The sequence below is a fragment of the Barbus barbus genome (assembly GCF_936440315.1).
Source record: "Barbus barbus genome assembly, chromosome: 44".
Lineage (NCBI taxonomy): Eukaryota > Metazoa > Chordata > Actinopteri > Cypriniformes > Cyprinidae > Barbus > Barbus barbus.
In genome coordinates, this window is record NC_136722.1 from 16,285,953 (window position 1) to 16,306,129 (window position 20,177).

At 42.8% G+C, this 20,177-nt stretch overlaps 1 protein-coding gene across 1 annotated transcript in view; it reads right to left on the reverse strand.

Annotated features, from left to right (window-relative positions):
* Window positions 1-20,177, reverse strand: part of LOC306863513 (zinc finger homeobox protein 4-like) — a 75,324-nt gene that overhangs the window by 40,097 nt on the left and 15,050 nt on the right. Inside the window, exons 2-3 of the mRNA XM_079406890.1 lie at window positions 16,158-18,757; window positions 14,601-15,103 (exon numbers count right to left, since the gene is read on the reverse strand). Of these exons, the coding sequence (XP_079263016.1) occupies window positions 14,601-15,103; window positions 16,158-18,711 (3,057 nt within the window). The 5' untranslated portion in view covers window positions 18,712-18,757. The remainder of the gene's footprint in view (window positions 1-14,600; window positions 15,104-16,157; window positions 18,758-20,177) is intronic.

A 20,177-nucleotide genomic window follows, 5' to 3' on the forward strand; every position in this document is an offset into this window, starting at 1 on the left:
TCTGATGGGGGTAATTTACTATCTGTGCAGCGATAAAGATAAGAAAACAAATCTACCAGGCCCTGGCCATAAAACTACCACAGGTCTGCAGCTTCATTCGGTAGGAGAGAAGCACCTCGGCTTCCGTCCTGCTCATAAAGACCTATGAAGGGCTGTGAAACAGTTTAAACACACATACACACACAAGTTCAGGTTTATGTAGTCTAAATATTCACATGCTGCTTTGTGTGTGTGTGTATAGAGAGGCGTATGAAGGCCTGTGGTGCATTAGCGGACGAGAGTGGAAGCTAAACCCCCGCATGGCCTCTCTCTCTTCTCCACTGACACAAAGACCCCTGTAACTCAGGTCCCACTGTATGTGTGTGTGAGAATCACACAGTGGTTTTACTGCCACCATGTTGTTAATGTTTTGAAGGCAGATTCTAACATTTTAAAAACGTTTCAAATTTCAATGGCAAAAATTTGCTAAATTCTAATAATCCATAAATATGTTACAGATTAGCGATTTTGAATAATAACAGTATTTTAGTTCTATCACCCAAGCTTTAATATGCACACACACAAAAGTGTTAAACTTTTCCTAAAGATTAAGAGGAAATCCTGGCTACATTCTCATGCTAATTCCGCCACTATTTACAGCTATTAAACTGCACCTAAATGCTTTATTTCTCTTGGCGTTCTGGCTTCTAGTGGGTCAACTGGTACGAATAAGGTGAACTGCCTCTTTCCCCATCTGCCTCTAACAAAACCCAAACTGGATTGGTCTTTTTAGGGACAAGCACGCACGCACACACACTGAGCTGGTGGGGTTTCCTAAGCTTGTTAATTCTGACAAGAGACTCCAAGCGGAGGCTAGACACAGAAGGAGAGAGAAAGTATTTAAAACAGTGCTTTGTAGGAGAAATCCGAACTGTCCAGCTTTGCGTATTGTTCTATTCAACTCTAATGTGTTTCAAACAGCAGGGCTCCTGCATTCAGCCCTGCCTGACAATTATGCACTTTAAAGTTTTGCATTAAAATTGTGCAGCAGTGCACCATGCAAGGCCATAGTAGGCCTCCCCTCCACCTAACACACATACAAAGCCCCCAGTCCTGCAAACAGTCCCTCCTCCCGCCCCATTCCCCAGGCAAGCCAAGCATATCAAGTGTGCCTACAGTACTCCCAGACTAATGAACAATGCGTAAAAACAAAAGGCCGAGTGAGGCCTCCATTATCTGATCTTCCGCTAAAACACAAAACCGGCCCTCTACGAGCCTGAAGGAAGTACCGGCGTGCCTGCAGGTGTGAGCCGGCTAAAAGAAAACCCTTTTGACAAAACAGATTCTTGGACTGTCAGGGATTAGAGTCATGGCACCAGTGGTAACACACATCTTTTCTTTCATAAACTCGGCAGAATTTTCTCACGAGTCTGCAGGGCCGCGCTCCGTAAGGGGCTCTCTGTGGCCATTGAAACGTCTTAAGCTTTAATTAAGTTGAAGTTGTCAGAGGAAAGCCTTTTTGGCACAGATTCAGGGTCATTAATTACAGCTATCTTTGTTTCTTTCCAAAGGGAAGCCCTTCGAAGACATGCAGGGCTACTTGTATGAACTGCCTCCCTGTAAACAGATTCGAACCCAGCTGAACTGACACATAAACCTCTCGAAGGGTCCTGTGACTTTAGGACAACCATGTAGCGGTTTAGGCCTCTTCTGTGTGGAAATTAAGAGGAGAATGTGCTCAACCTTTCCCAAAAAACAAAATGAGATCAATCTAATTCCTCATTTAGAACCAGATGTCTATGGAACCTCTGCATCATAAATTCATCTTAGGTAGTCGTATGGTTAGTGAAAAAAAAGACACGATGTTCCATTTAGACTTAAGATGGTTTCTGGGAAAAACAGCAATATAATTAGTTTTCTCTGCATGATGACTAAACCTCATTAAGATGAATAACTATCGCTAATAAACAAGCATTTGCTCAAGGGCTATTGGCTAGCTATTGTCGCATTCATATCCTCATGTTGCATTTATATTCATCTTTTCCTGAGTTGTAGCCCCTTTTAGCAGCCTCTATTACTAATATTTTCATATTAATATGAAATAGATTTGTGTTGCATGTGAACGAGGCTGACCGCACATCTTAAATTATTCTGAATCACAATCGCAGCTGATTATCCATTTTTATGGTCCTAATAAAATACAATGCGAACAGACATGCCCTAACGTTTAAAGGCCGAAAGAGTGCGTAACTCTAGAAAATATTAATTTATTCACTATCAGCATTCCTGCTTTGTTTGCTCAAGACCTATATTGAAATTGAGTATTTTTCTTCCTTCTTTTATAGACCCCTGTGGCACCGGTGCAAGCTGTTCAGAGACTTGAGCCTGGGGTTTCTGATTTATGAGGTTTAAGCTTACCATTTTTAGTACTGCCAGACTCACAAAGCCGTTATATACTACCTGCAAAGTTCAAAATGTTTGTGGCATCCCGTAGCAGATTCTGCCCACCGGAAAGTCAGGATGCTGCTAGCAAAGAAAAGAAGGCCTATTTATTACTAAAATAAATAAATAAAAAGAATAAGACTTTGGTTTCTCTCACCTCGACTTGGTTTAGCAGAAAGCTGGAGGATAAATTGCACGATGGTTCTATCAAGCGCTAAGAAAATCTTTGAAACTGCTCCAAGTACTGTTGTTGTGGGTGGCGAAGAGGCTATCTATGACAATACAGAGGCGCGCTCTCGCCTTTGATGGGTAATTGTTCTAGATTAGCATTTGGCAAATAACCAAGAGTCGAAAACCCCACGGGGTCCAATCATTTTAGCTAACTTATTGTTCCCGGGTGCCCCTCGGCATGCCAAAGAGCACCTCCAGCCGAACAGGATCCCTGGCATGGGGGTCTGAGGAGGAACACCCACTTCTTGCTCTCTCTGGGCTCTCAGGACCTAATCAGGCATGAGCTGGGAGGCTCTAAAGCAAAGACGCCATCCTACCATGCTGCCAAACCAATGCAAATCAAAGCACCAGGGACTCCCCATCACCTGTCAAACTAGGCCCCAATTCCCAGGGAGCGTGTTTTTTCCCTAACCTGACGAGACTTATTTATTTATGCTGACTTCAATGATTACAAAACACCTCTCGTTGCCTTCCCCTCTGCCCGTCTGCTGTTGGCAGTTGGAGACTGGTTTCATTTGTACTGCCTGCAGTGACAAAACAGACTCATTAGTGGCATTCAGAATATGGATAAGGGCTGTTTGAGACTTGATGTTTATTCGTTCCATTCTACTTGGATGACACGACTCCTTCAGATAAGAAAAGAAAAAAATGAAGGGTTAAAAAATATGTAGTTCCTAAATGAAAACAAATGAGGGCATTCAAATGCTTTTTTTTTCAGGTCATTAGTGAAGGAAAAAAATCCGACAAAAATAAATCTAAATAATAATGTTTTTTGAGCATTTTTTAATAAATCCTATCAGCACAATATTTTTGTTTCTTCCCACCTTTTTTTTTATTCTTGTTTGTATGCTTTCGAAGAGGCACTGGTTTCCAGACCCCAAGCGGGAAAAAAATGAAAACAAAACAAAAGCTTGTTTTGTTCCTCAAAGCATTTTAAACACATTCCAGTCTTACTTGGAGGCCGGCCAGGTATACGATTCCATCAGTGCTGACACCGTCCAAACACATGTTACCAGTAACCGCTGGTAAGCCCGGAGACATAAATGTAATGTTATATCATGGGTGGCAACCTGAGCGAAATTCTTCTGCGAGAGGTATGCCCCCTACATTCCATTCAGAGATTGCGCACAAGGCCACCATCTTTTCCGCTACAGGCACAAAACAAGAGCGAAAAACCATCTCTTTTCTACTTTCCCTCTCCTCTACCTCAACAAATCCCAAGGAATGCATCAAAGAGCCCCAAATTACCTCCCCTATTTATTTTTTCCCTCCGAATCCGTCTGGTTCATCATATGTAATTATGGCTTAGGACATTCCGCCAGCGCATTGCTGTATGGTTAGCTGCTTAGGTCATATAATAATAATAATAATCATCCTTGCAAATGGATGCCAAGTTAAATAAGTGAATTAGCACAATGTGTCTTTCAGCAGCACACTCTCGTCTGAGATGGCTTGTGGAGATGCAGTAAAGAGAGCGGGACACACCCCGGGGTCCTTCCAAAATGACTGAACCCACAACTGCTGTGGCGTCCGTCCGTCCACAGCCTTTCATTTACTGTAATCACGCTCGGACCGGACAGCGCGACATACACCCCATTTTCCCAAGGACACTGGTTCTGCGAAGCTACAATGTACTGTGACTACTGCAGTTCGCAATCAGGCCTTCAATAAGTCAATGCAGTCTGCACTATGACTTTGGAACAGTTCATGTAAATGTTGGCCAGCCAAGCGTGGTCCAAACAGAAATCCACCAAAAACACATAAATCTGTGAATTGACAGCCGGTTTGCAGAAAGTCTTGAAATAACTTCTGAGTGTTTCTTTGGAAATATTGTTTTTCTTCTCATGTACATTTACATTCGTATTAATCATGTCAAAGTCTGAGTGCGTGTGTTTTACCAGCATTTTAATATGTGGATTGATCCGCGACGCAATATTTCATTGATAGCTGCAAGCACCAATTCCTGTCTTCTCACTATTAAAGCAAACAGCGCGCAGGGCTTTAGGAACCAATCATGCCACGGCTTCATATGTTTCTTGCTGAACGGTAAACAGATGAAGGAGGACGCGTGGAGAGAAATATTTCCATGTGGTGCTAATGTTGTTGATCTGGCATATATCTTTAGGCCTACAATAATGTTCCTTTGACAGAAGGAAATGAACAAGAAACTTTAAGACACTACAGGGTTCATGCAACGGTATTCCTAAATCAAATGCTCTTCCCACTGGTTCACTGGACTTTCAGACTCTGTCGAAGGTCAAACACAGGTCCTGATGCAGAAGAACAATGTAAGTTAACTGGCACCTTGAATACACAACTAAAGTCATAATGCTCATGTAGGGATGTAACGATTACCGGTTTGACGATAAATCATGATAAAATTCCCCACGGTTAGTATTACCGTTTCATATTTTAATTATCATTAAAACCGTATTTGATTACCGCGATCTGAACATCTCACGATAAATAAATACTGTCCAGCATAAAGCAGAGTGTAACAGTCTCACGAGCGCACAGCAGCAGAGTAGTTTCATTCTGAGTGAAAACAGGGCGGAAAAACTGGGAGGTTTTAAAAGAGTGCTGAGGGAATTATACAAATGAGTATATCAGTGAATTAATTATATGAATGTACCTCCGAAGGATCTGACTGTCTTCAGAAACGATTCGATGGCATTTTGTTTTCATCTCAGCTCCATGTAATACCTAAAGGAAGTGTTCTTAAACGCAATACTGCTTTGTTCGCGGAGTTCACGGGAATCAGCTGTAATTCAGCTTTTCCATATAAAGCGCCACCTGCTGTCAGAGAGTGGATTTACAGACACTTATTTACATTCAGCCTGTGTGCAGTTTCTGTCTGGCCAAAAAAACAGACCAAATTTGCATGCCCTGCTGTAAATTTTAACCGGTTGATGAAAAACAAGCTTATATGGATTCTACACATTTAAACAATTCAGATAAGCTATATAGAATTATTTATGGAGCAGATAAGTGGATAGAGAGTTGGACTTGTAACCTGAAGGTGGTGAGTTCGAGTCTCAGGTCCGGCAGGGATTGTAGGTGGGGGGATTAAATAACCAACACTCTCTCCACCCTCAATACCACGACTGAGGTGAGACCCTTGAGCAAGGCACCGAACCCCCAACTGCTCCCCGGGTGCCGCAGCATTGGCTGCCCACTGCTCCGGGTGTATGTTCACTACTGTGTGTACACTTGGATGGGTTAAATGCAGAGCACAAATTCTGAGTATGGGTCACCATACTTGGCCACACACCACTACCCCCCTCCCCTTCCCCTTATTAATCAATTATCATTTTGACTTAAAAAAGGCTGAAATGTGAGGTTTACCTTTATATGAAACTTTTTCAAAGCTTTATTTGAACATTTACATTATTTATTTGAGCATGCTATTAAACTGGTGTCAGTCAAGTTGTCATTTAAAATCCAGACCTCATTGGTAATGTTATTGTTTTAGTGATTATGCAAACAAAAAGTCATTTTATTTAAATTTTATTTTAAGTATAAAACTTGAAGTGATTTATGTATCGGTACTTTTTGAACATCTCCAGCACATTTTAGCAATACCGTGATAATACTGATAACCGTGATAATTTTGGTCACTATAATCGTGATGAGAAATTTTCATACCGTTACATCCCTATGCTCATGTTTTAAAGATTTTCAACATAGCGAGCTGCCTCTGTAGACAGGACTACACATTTATAATGTCCAAGAATGTTCTGGTGATGACATCCTGTTGTTGCTGATTGGTAGCCAGTTAAATGAACCTCTTGTCTATATAATAGAATCACTGGACTTAAACATGAAGCAGGAGCCATGGAAAATTCCATTTGCATATCACCTCTCACCTTTGTAGTTGATATGGAAGATTAAGAACTAGTCCTTAATCTTCACTCCTCTAATCCTTCCCACTGCTAAAACAGGCACGATTGTTCATCTGCTCCTCAAATTGCCTTAAAAGAAAGCAAACTCCCTATGAAAATGGAGGTGTATTTATATTATGGTGATTTAAAATCTGTCGCCTGGTCACTTCTCTCCCATTAAATCCACTGACCTTACCATTACCCTTAAAAGCTTTGCCTGTCTCCATCAGAAGGTGAAAAAGACCAGAGGCTCCACCATCATCTTCATGCCACACTATCACGAAAAATGTGCTTTTCTGCAATTGAGCATAGTGGTAAGCCTAAAATCAGGCTTCTCAATTATATGAGTCAAAATCTGGTCCAAGTCGCATAACTTTATTTTGAGTAAGACCTTTGTGACATGTCTCACTAGAGTCTGACTAAATACAACACATCATGTACAGCTAATAATAATAATAAAATAAAAAAATTAATAGTATACACACATTAAATAATTTCTGGATATCTTTAATTAAATAATTTACATGGCTTATATACAAGTGATATGTCTGTATGTATAATGTAATAATAATTATTTAATAATACATAATTAAAATAATAATAAATAAAATGTTTAGAAAACCCCTGGTATCAAATCCATGTGAATGTTTTGAAAATACAGTGCAGTCTGCCATATGTTTTGGGTTAAGCTGTGCCAGCGGCTCAGCTAATAGTGATAGCAAGTCTTGCCTTAAAACACAGGAAATAAATTTAGTGAAAACTATCACTAAATTTTGAAAATTATTAAACTATAATAAATGTATTCTGTATATTACACCTTTTCATGATTTGTTTGAAAAATATGAACAATGTGCAGCAAAATAAGTAAAAAATTTCACATATTGAAACCCTCCCCCTACATCTCAGCATATGTTTTTAATGCAAACAAAGAGTTATGAGCTCATAGTCTCAGGTGGGAAGTGCAGGAAAGGATGATCCATGCGTGTGACCCTCTGCCGGTACAGTACGAGACTGTGGCATTCCGACTAATTATGATGCATGGTCTACGGGCTGAAATCTTTCCTTTAAAACGAGCCCATGCAAAGATGAGACAATCTCCCACCTTGTGTATCTGATAAGAGTGGAATGAGCCCCGGCTCACTGCTGCGTGCTTTCCCTATTCATACTTTTAAACATTAAACCCTTTCATGTTCCATCTGCCTTCTCCCCTTCCACAACATCATAGAGGAGGGTCCTGATTTGCATCCTATTATAGGAGGGAGGGAAAGAGGGAGGGAGGAAGAGAGCGCAGGGATCACGAAGAGGAGCTTGTTTAAAGAGCCCTGCCTCTTGCTTTGCTGCTCTCACTCCTCAATGGGAGCACTTCTTAGCCCAACACTTTGCATATTGCCTACGAAGATCTTCAGGAGTTGAGCCTGTAGGGGTGAACGCTTTTAACCTGTGCTGTATCAAAAGAGTCTAAGTAAATAACACCTTACCCACCCACTAACCCACACATCAAGAGCCAGCAGGGATATATTAAGAACCTTAAATACATACAGACAAATAGAAATGTTCTAGTGATTCTAATGCACATAAACACATCAATTCAAACTGCGGTATTGTAAGCTGATACAACTGATACAGCTAATGCCACAACCACAGTTTATGCAGTTAAAACCCATAAAAGGAAAGCCATTGTTTTTTTCGCTGAAAAGCCCTAGCCATAGCTTGCATTCCACGGTCCACTCGACATACCACTGGCCACTTTGAAGATTACTGAAATGTTTGCCTTTGTTCTCTGAGAATCACAAAAACCAAGCAGCCTGCTTTTCAAACACACTGCACCTTTAGGTGAACCATTAGGCTTGGCGGCATTCAGTAAAGCATGATATTAAGGGGAAACTAAGGTGAGCATTCGAACACTGGAAAAATTGTAATCTCACTACACTGCATTAAACAAAAAGGCCATCCGGATCTCTCGGAAAGGTTTTTAACAATTATAAAAATGATAATTCGACGGGTTAATTTAAATGTGGAAAAAATCATGGGTGTAATCCAAACAAGTGAGTGGGACTTCTATCAGATCTATTTCAAAGCATTAAGGATTACTAGTAGCAGTCTAATCCTGCTGAACCTAAGGGGAGGTAAATCGTATAGTGTTGGAAATCCTGGCCAGGAAAGAACAGGAGGTTAAATGAGTTCTTTGCTCTGTAATCGAATATCCCACTCTACTTATCTATTCAGTGAGCACCTAATGTTTAAAATCAATTACTTGAGGAATGCTTTCTTGCATTCAAATCTGTTAATGTGAGCAAAAACTGCCACCCATGACTGCTGCTCTGTCTTCACTCGGGCATCCGTTCTGGGCCGCGGCTCTTATTAAACAACACACATCAATATTGATCTTAATTCCAATCTTTTCTGCAAACTCTCTCTCTCTTTGCCGTTAATTGTTGACCGACCTAATAATCTTTGGGACGATTCTTCTTTTTTTTTTTAAACATGCAGCCTGCGTGTAGCTACTTAAAGTAGCTACTTAAATAAAATAACTGGGAAAATAAAGGTTAGTGGTGAAAGAAAAATCTCTGCTGAGTTACAGAGGAGACCTCAGGGGAACGTGTGATGTTCAGGCATACATTTATTGTCCAATAATGCTTTCCAGACAAAGTCATATGTTTGCTCTCCGTCTGTGTCTGGAGAGTTAAAACAAAGCTAATTACCTTCAGCCAGCTATTTCACCAAGAATATCATATTATTGCAATTCAAGTCCTTCCACGGCTGGCCTTATCAGAGAACTGTGAGTCATCCTTTGTTAAGCTGGGCCCAAATCCCATGAGAAATGGACGGGTCGGAGGGGGCGAGTGAAAAAAGGAGGATGGAAAAAAAGAGAAAAGAACGAGGAAAGGAAAGGGCTAAAAATGACAAACTCCTGCCACTCATTGCTCCTGGGAGTGCCACGCTCCCCTTCAGGGCTCGGTAAGTCTTATTTCCCCTGCTATGGTTCCCATACCTGTCAGCCTCAATAGCCTTCACAGTGCCTGCACAGAGACAAATGGCCTGACCTGGCCGGCCTCTCTGACCCAGGGCCAACAGGAAGATCACATCTGGTTATTAATATCAGAGCATCCTCATATGGCGGCCCCCCACTCATCTCACAAGATGAAAAGAAAAGAAAACAGCAAAGCAGGAAAGAAAAAAAACAGAGAGGGGTGTCTGGGGCGCCACACTTTAACACAATGCTTTAAGTTGTCCGTCAGCAAACGTTAGTCTTGTGGGGCCGGTGTGGAGATGACCATCTGCTTATGAGTGGGGAGGGCATGATGGGAGAAATACCTATTAATATCTATGAGGATTAATGACAGCAGGGCCTAGCTGAAGCCTGGGCTTTGTGTTTGCACCCACACTCGTCTGTCTGTATGCTTTAATTATACCCCCTCCCCCTCGCACCCTCCCCTGAAAGATTCCCATTGTAATCCGCGTGCAGGTGAAAGACGAGAGCATCTGAATAATCTGGCCCCGCTGTTGGGTCAGAGCGGGAGGCTGAAAGAGTGCTGACATACTTTTATGCCTGCAGAGAGTAAGTGGATAAACGGACGCATTTGTGAGCCTGTGGTTTTGTTTGCGTTTGGAAAGTAAAGCAAGGGCTCGCGTAAGGCCGTTTGGACATGCACAAAGTCCCCTGGTACTGTGCCGCACCGGCTTTTATTGACAAACAGCTGAGACCGGGCAATGTCTGCTTTTCTTGGAGGGGGGTTTGTGTGTTCTCTCATATCTGCCCAGGTCTGGATGTTTTCTAGGGGCATTGTGTCTAATTATGAAGACAGCATGAGAATAAATGCAAAAAATACTTGTTAAAATCTATTAAAATGTAGTATTTTGAAGCACTTAAAGCAATAGTTCACCCAAAAATGTGTTGTTTTTTTTAAATCACCCTCATTTTGTTTCAAACCTATAGGAGTGTTCTTTAATGGAACACACACAAAACATTTTTGAGTGTTACAATGCTATTTTGGACCCCAATGACTTTTTCACTATATGAATAAAACCAGCTGACACATTCTTCAAAATATCTTGTTTTGCGTGTGTGTGTGTGTGTGTGTGTGTGTGTGTTTTCAAATGTTCTGCATACAGGTTTGAAATGACATGAGAATGAGTAAATGTCAGAATTTTTTGGTGCCCACTGGTCTGAATCCTGCCTGTATTTATTAATAAAATGTGGGTAAAAGCCCCAAAATAAAACACAATGTGTGCAAAGGGACAACAACAATGATGATGATGATGCTATATGAAGGCGTATTCAAAACAGATCCTCCTCGTTCCTCTATAGCACAATGGCTTTTTATGCAAATACCCTCAACTCAATCTCCTGTCCATTTTACCATCAGATCTGGGGAAGTGACAGACAATAATTTGAGCTGCATATATATGGGGCATTTGATTTTCAAATGAGAAGGAGTGAGGCTGACCTTCAGTAATGAATGTGCTGTAATATAATGTGCCCATCAACCGGTAGCCATCTTGGTTTAGAAAGATAGAGCAAAAGGCAGAGAGAAAAAAAGGGGGGAAATAAGGAGGAAATACTGACCTTCTGGATGAGAATAAAAGAAAAAAAAAATGTCAAAAAGGGGTTGGGAAAGGTCTTTGATAAATCTGAAATTCCAGTCTCCTCACTCTCGCATTCTCTCCTCCTCCCTCTTTTCTCTGCTCCCCTCTTTTAATTTCCCCTCTCATTTCCCTGCCCCGACCAATGGTGTTGCCATCCGTATCATGGATAATGAGATGGGCTATCTGCCTCTCCCTGGGGACAAGGCCACGGAAAGCCAGTCGCTGCGGCTCCATCTCCCTGCCTGCCTCCGCCAGAGAGAGGTGCATTATGTGTGCCACGGCCCCTGTGGCTCAAAACGGGGAGAAAGGAGATGAGGAGGGAAGAAAAGAGAGGAGGAGGAGGAAAATACAAATATGGAAATGGAGCCTTGGACTCCAGACAGACAGAAAATTCTGCTTGACTGATGACGGATGCTCTAGGAGGGGGGTGGCTGCTGTAATTAAGCAGTTCATAGCTCCTGACGCACAACTGGGGGATTCATACTGGATATCCTTATGTGCTGCACATAAGCCTCCGGAGAGAGGAAGTACAGAGAGGGAAGGGAATAGACATACAGAGGGGGAGGGAAAAAGAGTGGGAGATACAAGAGAAGAGCATGGCAAGGACCACCTGGTGAACAGGTGCGGGTCGGTATCTGGCTTTCCCCCGCTTCCAACACACTGACCATGAACATTCTTTGCTTCAAATGACCCAAGTGACCAGCGCAAATAGGCTCTTTGGAGCAACACACATTTCTCACCATTTCTTAATCAAGCGTTACGCCGCCTTTGAAAGGCCTTAACAGATTTACACTTGACTACATCTGCGTTTATTTGAGCGGTTATTAACGATAATTGTATAACGACAATATATCATTACTGTAAGCTAATGCCAAACACTAAGAGGTCAAGAATGTGCATTGTATTTATTTTAACAGCTGAATTACTTCATAACAGTGAAAATAAAAAATCCAAGGCTGTTTTAGGTGTGGGCTTGGGAGTTTTAAAACCACCTAGCCTTTCACAAAAAAAAAAAAAGAAACATTGCACTGCTAATGTAATTGATGTCTTTTTTTAATGTCTGGAAAGTCTGAACTCCCCTCCTAAAAAATAAAAAAAATCGTAGGTACAAAGCTGCAATAAAAATACTGAATATGCTTTTTGTTTGTATCCTCAATCATTTTGGGCTATAAAGATACTTTGTGTTCCGGGGCTCATATGGAAAGGTCATCAATACTTTGTTCTTTAGCGCGCTACCCTTTCACCTTTGAACATAAAAGACAAGGTGTTTTTCTGGTCAAATAAAGAAACCTCTTTTTCTTTTTTCCCAACATTTACTACCAAATATACATGAGTGAAACGGCCCGGTTCCTGCCAAAAGCATTAGGAGCCGCATCTGTAGAACAGATTTCCCTCTCCCGGGTAAAGGTGGGGGCGCAAAGAGATGAGAGAGCCAGAGCTCACCCCCTCACCCCCTGTGTGTCAAATGGACACCCTTCTCTCGCCATCAAAATTCAGCCCCATCACCTGTTCTGACACTTCTTAAAGTGTGAGCCAATAAAACTCAAAGGGGTGAGCGTCCATTTGAGTATTTTTCTTTAACCTCAACAAGTACTTCTAATTAAAACCATACAAACTAGAAATGTCATTAGATTATTTGTCTCTTGACTAGATCACTCACTTCCAAGCTTCAAAAGGAAAAACACAATTGTCACGCTGGTTCAACATTAAACTTGAAATATCGGAAGTATTTTAGATCTACATAGCCACCTGCTGCTCTAAAAAAGAAAGTGTAAATGTAAAAGATGCTCCTCAGTTGCAAAAAATACAGGTAAACTCTAATTAAACATTACAGAATAAATGCAACCTGTCATGTCAATAATCAGGCAGTGACCCAACCACACGTGCATGTGAAGAAACAAATCTACTGCTAGACTTACAAAGAGCATAGTTAAGCTAGGCCTTTCTCTTCCTCTAATCTCCAATCTATTTGTCTTTCGATGTGATCCGAAATGCTCTCTGTTGCCATGGAGCCTTTTTATTTGCTTAGAGAATTAGCCAAGCCCGCTGACCCCCCCACCCCTTTCTAAACTGCTAAGGATTTCAAAACATTCCCATGGACTGCGTCTTTAATGCCAGGCCTCCAAATACCACATGCGATTCTTTCAGCCCTTTATTTACCTCATGCTGACTTCACCCATTGGAGGATTTGCTCTTTGTTGTTTAGTTACTTACTCTGTATTTCTAACACTGTCTGAATATGTTAATAACACGAAGCAGCTCAAAGTCCCATTTCTTAATAATAAAAAAAAAGGACTAGAAACTCACCATTTCTTATTCTCAGAAGGCCTTTTTCAGTGTTCGGTTCTGACTTAACTCTTTTTCAGGATGTTCTCGGTGTGAAAGTGACAGTAGTTGTATTTTCCTTTTAAAAACCCTTTTTGAATGACTGTGTGTAATTGGGTCAGAGTAATGAATTGTTCGCATTATTGCTATCATTACAAGACTGCCAATTTTGTTTGCAGTCTAGCCATTGTCAGCTGCTAAATTCACTTTTCTAAATATACAGCTGAGTCCGGCTTACGAGCACACACAAGTCAAAAGTGACTAATGCTGGTCAATAGATCCTCATTAAGTTAATACAGTTTATCCAGAGGAGTCCACTAATGTGTCTGGGATGTGATGCTGGTCTATGATTTCAGGATGTTAGTATTATTGTTTCAGGCAATCACACAAGTCCAGTAAGTCAACACCCAAATGCACTTAAGAACAGGATGAGGCTGCAGTGGCCTCTGTTCAACCCCCACCGCTGTGGACCAGTTATCTGCCTTAGGCCTTGAGCAAAACAGTCAAATATGACCCACAAATCAGAAAGGGAACATCTGAAACATCAAAAGGTTATTTGTATGTTTAAAAAACTACTAAATCACAGGGCGATCTAAAAATAATCTTAATGTTTTCCCTTTCTTATGCATGCATGTGGATAAGCATACACAGTCACGTGTTCAAAATTCGTCAGCTGTTCACATGATGTTTGTTGTTATACACTGGCTGATGGGGCAGCTTTCCTCAGAGGTGAAAATTCAGTGAAGTGCTACAACAGTGGCCAACTGTTAAAAATATTGATATTTCTGGCATAAATTCAATTAGGTTTGATTTCTGAAAGACATTGTGTAAACAGGCTGACTGGCATATTCCTGTCTTTACAGGAAAGAGAGCAGAGGAAACTGGGAAAAGGGCGATCATGGAAGGCCAAATCAAATTTAAAGTTGGACTAATGACATCTGACATCATAAAAAAAAACAAGGTGCTAGAAAACAAATGTTCACTGTTTGTAGCCTCCTGACCATGGCCTGACTCTTTCAAATACAGTTATAAAACAGATATGATGCAATAAAAAGTTAAACAAAAAGTAAATATTAACCCATGTGACACCGAGAACACACAGAACTAGCACAGTGGGTCATGACACAGTTCAACACAAAGTAAAGCATGGCTGACCTTGTAGACCTTCAGCGCCGCTTCGTGCCTCTGGTTGGTCGCATGCAGTCTCAGCTTCTCCACGCTGTTGCTGTAGTAGTCACATGCGTTACACTTCAGGTGCACGGGGTTGCCAATGGCAATGCACTTGAGACGCCACTGGTTGGCTTTGCCACCTTCCTTGATGTGGGCCACAAGCTGATACTTCTGCATGTGCTTGTCGGTCTTGCAGTGTAGCTGGAAATTGGCCTTGAGCTGCGTGTTGTAGTTGCACAGCTTGCACTGGTAGACGTCTCCCATCACGGCCCTCCACTCCTCTTCCGGAAGCGATCGCTCCGCTGCCACGTGCCCGCTGAGGGCCTCCAGGCTGTCAGAGCTGAATTTGTTGCACACCGCGCACTGGAAGAGCTTCAGCAGCGGGTCGTTGATGCAAGGTGACAGCTCCCCAGCAGAGAGGACGGACAGGTCATCACCCATTAGCTGACCACTCGCAAGACGCAGCTCCGCAGGCAGCTCATTATTTACTGCAGGGAGAGGGAGAGGGAGAGAGAGAGAGAGAGAGAGAGAGAGAGAGAGAGAGAGAGAGAGAGAGAGAGAAGGAAAGGGAGAGAGAGGGGGGGTGGCACAGTCACAGGGAGGAGAAAGAGAGAGAAAAGATTTTTTTTTATCTTTTTTTATTAAATGAAATTTAAAAAGAGCTGAGAGACTGGTGTAGGGCACCCATACAAAATGATTTGATAAAATAAAGCCCCAGTAAGGAGTATGGCTTTTATAAAGCCTTAACTATAAAAAGCTATAATAGGATTGAATCAGGATCAATTACAATCATCCCTTTCAAGTTCTAAACTCCCTCATCAGATAGCTTTAATTACTCCTACCAGGCATTCCTGAGTTTGTACTCAGGCACGTTTATTTTCCCCTTCTGTCTTTAAAGACACGAAACTGATCAATATAAAACGAGCCTGCCTCAACAGTAGTCCTAAAAATTACAATTATAAAAAACAGATCATCTTACCTCTAATTATAATTTAGTTCTTTGATCTCTGCACTTTTAGACGCAAACTAGATCATTTCTCATACCCTCAACCCCCTGGAAAAAAAGCTTTGCATTTAATAATTACACAAGATCAAGACAAGGTACAAATATAGCATTTTGTTAGACAAGAGTTTCTTAGTTGCTGGATGAAAGACAATGTTTTTTGTGGAAACAATATTTCTTGACAGGCTAATGTATATGTGTCAGTCTATACTACGTATGAAGGTAAAGATCCATGAGTTTAATGCACAAGGGTATCGGTTTTCAGAAACAGATGCAGAAAGGCTGTGTTTGGTCTTGACTGACAAAGTGAAAGAATAAAACTGCTGCTGCATGTTGTGTGTAGGTAATCTGTTCACTACAGTCAATGTTAAGATGAGGGCTAAACTTAAGAAAATAAGGAAACAGATTCTCACATGGCAACTCAAATCACAGAGAGCAGGATACAATAATGACAAGAGTAATAAGACCAGAGTCAGTGAAGGAGACAGAGAACAAAAGAAAGCGAGTGACAAGCATATCCAAGGGGGAAAACTACTCACCGTGACCAGGAGCCAGGGCTGCGGCAGTGCTAGGGTCAAGCTGGAAGGGGTTGATCATCATCTGTGGGTCTGAAGGGTTCTCCAGTTTCATACCAGTGAGCCCGATGTTCTGGGCCAGGTAGTACTGGTAGAGCTCCGCCTCGGCCGGGGCCAAGCCCAGGTGCAAGTTGTGCTGGATCTGCTTCATGTTCTGCTGAAGAAGCATCATGTTGTGCATGTGTTTCTCACTTGTCATGTGGATGCGCAAATTGCGAGCCACATTGGTCTCATAGTCGCAGACCTCGCATCGCCACGTGGGTTTCTGTTTGGGCTTGGAGGGTGAGGGCGTGCCACACCCACTCAGGCTGGCGTTGGACACAGGAGCAGCGTGGTTGTAGATGGCTTCTGTTCCTCCATTCTGCAGCGTCTGCACATTGTTGAGGTGCTTGTCCGACTGCATGTGTATGCTAAGGTTGCCTTTGGTGGTTGTGGAGTAGTTGCACACCTCGCAGCGGAAAGGTTTGTAGCCGCACGTGTAGCTCTCACCCCGGGCGAGTCGAGGGTGAGGTTGGCCCGTGCGGCAATAGACACAAGAGCCTTCAGACTCTGGGTGCTTCTCCTTCATGTGAGCATCCAGGGTCTGCTGGTACTTGTAGTGCCAATTGCATTTGGGGCATTTCAGCGTCTTGCAGGAGTTCCGTGAGTGCATCATGGTCATGTGACCACCAAGTGAACGCGAGGAACCTAAGACAGTGTCACACTTGGGGCATTCGATTCCACTTCCAGGAGAGCCCTCTCCTGGGCCAGGGGTGCCAGGGGTGCTGGGCGTGGCAGCATGCTGGTGCAGTGGGCCTGGGCTTTCATCGTCTCGTCGTATCATGTCGAGAGGAAGAGATGGTGGACTGCTATCTCTGCCGCCGTTGGAGTCGCAGCCGTCTTTGCTGCCTCTGCTCGTGGAATCATTGCTGTAGTCCAAGCTGGCAGAAGCTTGCTTTGTCTTCTCTAGGTCATTGGCAACAGTCACAGAGGAAGTAGTACCCCTTTCAGAAAATTTTAGCACACTGGACGATAAAGGAGAAATGCTTTGGTTTAAGAGAGGGAAATCTTTGCTACTGGTACTATGCCCAAGTTCACAAACACCATCGTCGTCGAGCTCGTTCATATACATGTCTTCGTCCTCCGCAGCGTCGGCCATGTCTCTGGGCTCACTTTTGATGGGGAGCTCACCATTGGCATGCAAAGTGCTAATGTCCTTCTGCCGTTCACAGTTGCTCTCCTGATCCCTGCACCCAGCCCCTGGCGATGAGCGCTGGAGAGACACAGAGTCGACGGGGGACTTGAGCGCCGAGGTGGCCGCAACCCCGAGGTTCAGTTCAGCCTTTGGCATCTGGGCACTCCTGGGCGACTGGTCTGCAGAAGATGCCAAACTGGCACTTCCTTTCAGGAAGGCGAAACCAGCTTGCAGGGAATCACCGTTTTCCATGTGAAAGGTGTTCCACAGGCTGCGAATGCCTGGATCAGGGCCCATGAAGTTTGCAGTAGAAAATTGTGGTAACACAGAATTGTTTTTTTTTGGTTCCAGAAAGCTTATAAGAGGTTCTTTGTCTTTACCAATGCCCTGTATGATGGCAGAGACATATTTATTACTAAGGAGCTTTTGCTCCTGCTCATTGAGGGTCATCCGATGATCATGCACAGCATGGGTTACAAATGACCTACTATAACCAAAAGACAACTTGCACAAGAAACACATCAGAATAGGTTTCCTTTTCCCATCACTAATGCAACCATCAAATTTAGACAAGTCCACATTGTTTGGAACATCTTTGGACACACAGGAGTTTTTGGCTGCGCCATCAATGGTAAGATAGTCTTTATCACTCTTGTGTCGGAGATCGTAGACATGGAAACTGTGCAACACAGGACCATCTCCTGCTAATGCTGAGGTATTTGGGAAAGCCTGATCGGCCGTAAATGGTTTCCCGAGGGATGAAGCGATGTGAAAGGTATTGATCACTTGTGGATAAAAGGACATGGGGGCTGTGGCCAACTGCTCAGTCTTGTCCCCGGCAGCAGTTTGGGAGTTTGAAAACAGTGCTGGGGAGAAGAGGCTTTTGACCCCTGACTGGGCATTCTGGCCACCTTCTTTGGAGTCCTCAAGAATAAAAGCTGAGCCATCTGGCTGGTAAACTATCTCTCCTGTCATGTTCTCTACATCGCTGTCCTCAAGGTCGCTGACCTCACTCTCGTTCTCGTCCTTCAGAAGAGGAAGGCGAGCGTTCGGGCAGTGGTGCTCCATGTATTTTTGTAAACTCGAGAAGGAAGTGGCACATTCGTTGCAGGGGATGTCTTTAGTGGCCGCACCTATCGCATTCTCCGTGCTCAATCCCAACGCGATCTCTCGACGGCTCTCCTCCGTCCTCAGGTTGTCATCCGCAGGGCTGTTTTCCTTGTCAGGCTCCATCCCAGGGACTTTCTCTGGCACCTCATTATCAAGATGTGTCGTCTCACGTAGCTTTGAAATCTGCTGCCCATTTTCCTGCCTTGAGAAAGAAGGGGAATCACAAGTTTCCATGGTAATCGCTACATGGGGATCTCATTTCATCCAGCCTGTCAGGGACCTGCATAAATAAAAAAACAAAAGAGAGCAAAGACTTATTAGAACATGTATAATGATGGCGCACCTGATCTTCAGCATGTGCTGTCCTTGATGATATAGAGAGCATTCCTGTGCTGCAATTACTTGTGAATTAGCACAAAAATGAGCAGCAGAGACCTATCTAGAAAAAAAGCTGTATGATTTTTAAATGCACAGACTCCATTGATTTTAGCAGAGGTTAAAAGAGGTTTCAACTGTTAAAAAAGAGGTTTAAGTATGAGACACGTGCAGCACTCTCCTTAAAATCAGACCACTCCCACACAAAAGTTTCTGTAAGCCCCTTTATCACTGCAACATAATTACAATAAGCAAAGAACACGGGGGTGGACCACCACATTCAAATCATGGCCACTTTGGCAGAGAGAGGCCGTATCTCTTTGGTTCCTATGTTACTCAGTAAATCAGCTTACACCAAATCTTCCCTCTGAGAGATCCCCCCAGCAGGTATCTAACAAGCCCTGATTAAACAGCCACCCAAATTCTAACCCACGCTTTGGCCTCTCCGACAATCACCTCAAACTCAAATTAATATTTAGCACACCCAGTCCAGTCACCCCGGGAGGGCCATCTCGCAATTTCTTTTCCCTTTTTTTGTTTTTCATTTTTCATCCTTGGCAGCCCACAAAAACCCAAGCACATATAGCACACCATTTGAAATACCATTGCGATGTTATCTATCCTGGATGGCTGCCCATCTCCCAACCGTCACTGCCTCAATCAGGGTCTCTCCTGGCTTTCACAAATCATACGCGCACCTTGCTGATGAAAACCCTTCAATCATTTTTTTTTTTTCTTGGACCACAGACAATTTATTCTCAAGGCTGGCAATGCAGATTCAAAGACTGGGACTAAGCTTGGACGCTGAATTAGAGTTGGATCCAAACCGTATGTGCCTACCATGCCCAGGCACGGCGAATGAGGCCCAGAGAGCAAAGAGAAACCCAGCTGCTCCAAATTTTCAGGGTGATATCAGTGTGTGCAGAAGAGGTAGAAATTTGTGGTGAAGGCCAACAATGACGGGCTTGCAACTGCTGTGCTTTCAATTAAAATGATATACACTCAAGACAGACACAGAATCTTAAAACAGCAGCCCTGTCTACTGCGACAGGCTTTATTTTCTAATTATTCTCAAGAATATAGGAAATCTGATAATAGCTTATTGAACACAATGCAATTTGGAAAAGCACTTTTTTTCCCCAAATGGAAACGAGGTTAAAAGATGATGCAAAATTAAACAACAATTACAGCCATGCCCTCTCCACAAAGCTATGTGCAAATCACTTTTTTTCAAGATACCTATTTTGATACAAAGCAATTCGGGGATTCATTTAAATGAAGCCTTGGATAAATACGTTTGGGATATCATATGAATATTATGCACA